The 3,378-nt window shown below is 49.2% G+C and overlaps 1 protein-coding gene across 1 annotated transcript in view; it reads right to left on the bottom strand.

Annotated features, from left to right (window-relative positions):
- The window catches only part of Acrbp (acrosin binding protein), a 14,206-nt gene that overhangs the window by 7,392 nt on the left and 3,436 nt on the right, over positions 1-3,378 (bottom strand). Inside the window, exons 4-5 of the mRNA XM_021164568.2 lie at positions 2,528-3,096; positions 1,686-1,818 (exon numbers count right to left, since the gene is read on the bottom strand). Coding sequence (XP_021020227.1) covers positions 1,686-1,818; positions 2,528-3,096 — 702 coding nt within the window. The remainder of the gene's footprint in view (positions 1-1,685; positions 1,819-2,527; positions 3,097-3,378) is intronic.

Genomic DNA, 3,378 nt, shown 5'->3' with positions numbered 1-3,378 from the left:
TACTTCATAATGATAATTTTGCTACTATTATGAATCGTAATGTAAATATCTGATATGCAGGATATAATATGCAACCCTCAGAGGGGTCACAACCCACACATTGAGAACCACGGCTTTAGGGCATCTCTCAGTGTTACCATGACTTGTGATGAAGGTCAATGGGAAGCTAGGTGACCAAGGGCCCAGCCCCTTCAGTGATACAGGACTGAATTACTCCTTTGTGCAGAGAGCCAAGGCCTTCCCCAGTGCTTCCTGATGGGAGGAGATACAGGATGAGGAACAGTAGTACAACCAGCAAAGGCGTAGTGTCCAGTCACGGCAGTGAGGGTCGTGCCCGACTCCAGCCAGGGCTCCTGGCCTAGTTCGTTAAGAACATGTTTGTGCAGGCACACATGTATTAAGCAGATATCTGTGTTTTCTTTCCTCTATTTCTTTATCATGTAACATCCACTGAGATACTATCAGCATTTCAAGGGTTGTAGGTATATATTATCATATGTAAATTATGGGACACAGAAGGACTAAGCATTCCTCAAGGGATTTTGCCACCTACTTAGTGTTTAGTTATATGTGGGGCAGTTGTATCANGTGTAGGCAGAATTATAATCTTGCCCCTTCCATTTTCATCTGGAAATGAAGCACAACATAAAGAGCTATGATTGGATGTCACCTGACAAGGGGCGAATGTCTGATTGTTGTCAACTTGACTGGATTTGAAACCGACTAGAAACAAGCCCCCCAGGAACTCCTTCGAGGGATTTTTCTTGACCAGATCATTTGAAGGGAGACCGATCCTATATGTGGGCAGCGTCTTTCAGTAGGAGCCCAGATCTAAGGGAGAGAGGTGCAAGAAGGGAGCTTTGCCTCCTTCACGCTTGCTGGCAAGTCGGTCTGTCATGTTGGTACAACGTTCTTTCACGGATAGGAGAACTGACTTCTCTTGACATCCAGTGTAGACTGAAGAACAGCAGCTCTCCAGGAATCCTCAGGTTTTCCGTGCAGGATTGGGACTGCTGGGGCATCCAGCCTCACAGATTAAGCAACTACCAGACTGTCAGCCTCTTTAGCCATCGTTGGGCCGTATAGACTGCATCGTGTAAGCAATTCTATCAGTTCTGTTTTTCTAGGAAAATCCTAATATAAGTGGCTTCCGTTATATATTGCTTTTTGGTACTGGGGATTGAACACAGGGTCTTCTGTGTGCTAGGCAAGTGCTCTACCACTGAGCCTCATCCTCAACCTTCTATTGACTTTTTTTTTTTTTTTTTTGCATCTGGGTTTCCCTAAGTCGACCCTCATTCTGCTGCCCATTCCAGAGTGAACTTGTGACTCCTTTGTAACAGCCTCCCAAGGATCTGGGGCTACAGCTCACATCACCAGACTCAACAGGAATGGGTTCTAGGAACCTTTTGTAAAGAAACAGAGCTGAATCTAAGGCACAGCTAGGTACTGAAGGTGCTGAAGAGGATTTCAGGGATGGCTCACAGCCTAACAATCTGAAGAGCTGAAGGATGCATTCCAGACCAGACTGGCTTCCAGACTTAGGTCTTGAGCCTTCCTCTACGAAAGATGTCCTTCCAACGAACCTCAACTAGGTCTCCTGCTTTCTTCGCCCAGCCCCCTCACCCATGGCTCACACAGTGTCAGGCCCATGGGATGTCCATTAACTAGCATGGTGGACATACCGAATCCCCGAAGCCAAGGATCTCCTCCTCCATGTAGCTCCAGGCCTTGGCTGTGGGAGTCATGGTGCAGGCATTCTCCATAATGGAATAGCATAGCACCATCAGGGTCTCCGTGTGGGGCAGCTGCTGGAGGCTGCAAGAAGACATACAGGCTGGTGGGGATGGGCCAGAGGGCTGGGGCGGAAAACCACAGCCACTCTGCCCTTCCGCTGAGCACTTGGTCTTGGTCATGTGCACTAGGCAGCATGCTTAGCAGAGGGTCTCCATCCTGGAGCCTGAGAGGACCCTGGACCAATTCCTACTTTTACAAGAGGAACTGAAGTCAAAAATGGAGAAACAGTGGCTGGAGAGATGGCTCAGTGGTTAAGAGCACCTGTTGCTCTTCCAGAAGACCCANGTTTGGTCCCCTCACCCACTCTTGCAGCTCACAACTACTCATTTCTTGTAGACCAAGGGGATCTGACGCCCTCTTGGGCCCCCCTCAGACACTTGCACACATGTACCTACACACACACACACACACACACACACACACACACACACACACACATATGCCTAAGTAAAATTAAGTAAATATCAAAGAACAACGACAACAAGATGGAGAAATAACTTTCTGAAGGCTTTAGTGCTAATCAAGGCCAGAGAGAAGATCAGAACCCAGGGTGAGGCTTAAAACAAAGATGGGCACAGAACAGGAGGGGCCCGCCATTGCTAGCCGTGCTTGAAGCCTAAGCAGGTCTGAGTGGGTCTGGAGACCACAGCTGGGAAGTGGGCTTCGCATTTCCAAGGAAGGCCGCAGGGATGGATGGCAGGGCCCATGAAGAAGTCACAATTTCCTGTACCTGCCAGTGCTTTGACTTCTCCAGGAGTCATCGTACAGTTCATTCATTTCATCCATTTCCTGGGCAGACCGAATGAGCTCCTGGATATTCTTCATCATCAGTGGAGCAGACTCCACCTCTCGGACCCGGGGAGTAAAGAAGGACGGGTTGGAAGACAGTGACTGGGATTGAAACTTGGGCTCTGAGTCTGACTGCAGCCTGGACACTGACTCCAGACCNGCCTCTGTCCCCTGCCCCTCTTCCTGCTTGGCTTCCTCCTCCTCTTCCTCTTCTTCCTGCTCTTCTTGCTCCTGTGCTTCTTCTATCTTATGTTCTTGGATCTGCTCCTGCTTGTGCTGCTCCTGGCCTGGTCTCCGACTGCTCTGTTGGTCCTTGCCTCCCAGGGACAAGGATGACTGCAGCAGCTCCTCCACATTGTTGTTGAGCCGCTCAGGCCAAGGCTGGAAGGACTGGTGTTCTGTGGCTACAGCAAGGTTTAGGCGGGACCAGGAGAGAGAAGAGAAAGGAGGGATCAGACTTCCATCTCCTGGAGAAAGCCCATTTATCCATGCAGCGGTGAAGGAACAGGCCTGTAAACTCAGTAGCTGGGAGGTAGAGACAGGAGGATCAGGACTTCAAGTCCAACCAGCTCAGCTACATATAGAGCCCGAGGNTGGAACTACAAGAGATCCTATCTTGAAGCAATGTTAACACAAGATTTTGGCCTGTTTGTTTTGTTTGTTTTGGATCAATAAATTGGGGCTGGGGAGGCAGCTTCAGTTGGTAAAGTACTTGCAAGTGTGGAGATGTGAGTTCAGCCCTTAAAAATCTACATAGCCGGGCATGGTGGTACACCTTTAATCCCAGCACTC

The sequence above is a fragment of the Mus caroli genome, chromosome 6 (genome assembly GCF_900094665.2).
Source record: "Mus caroli chromosome 6, CAROLI_EIJ_v1.1, whole genome shotgun sequence".
Lineage (NCBI taxonomy): Eukaryota > Metazoa > Chordata > Mammalia > Rodentia > Muridae > Mus > Mus caroli.
This window is presented reverse-complemented; position numbering and strand designations above follow the sequence as displayed.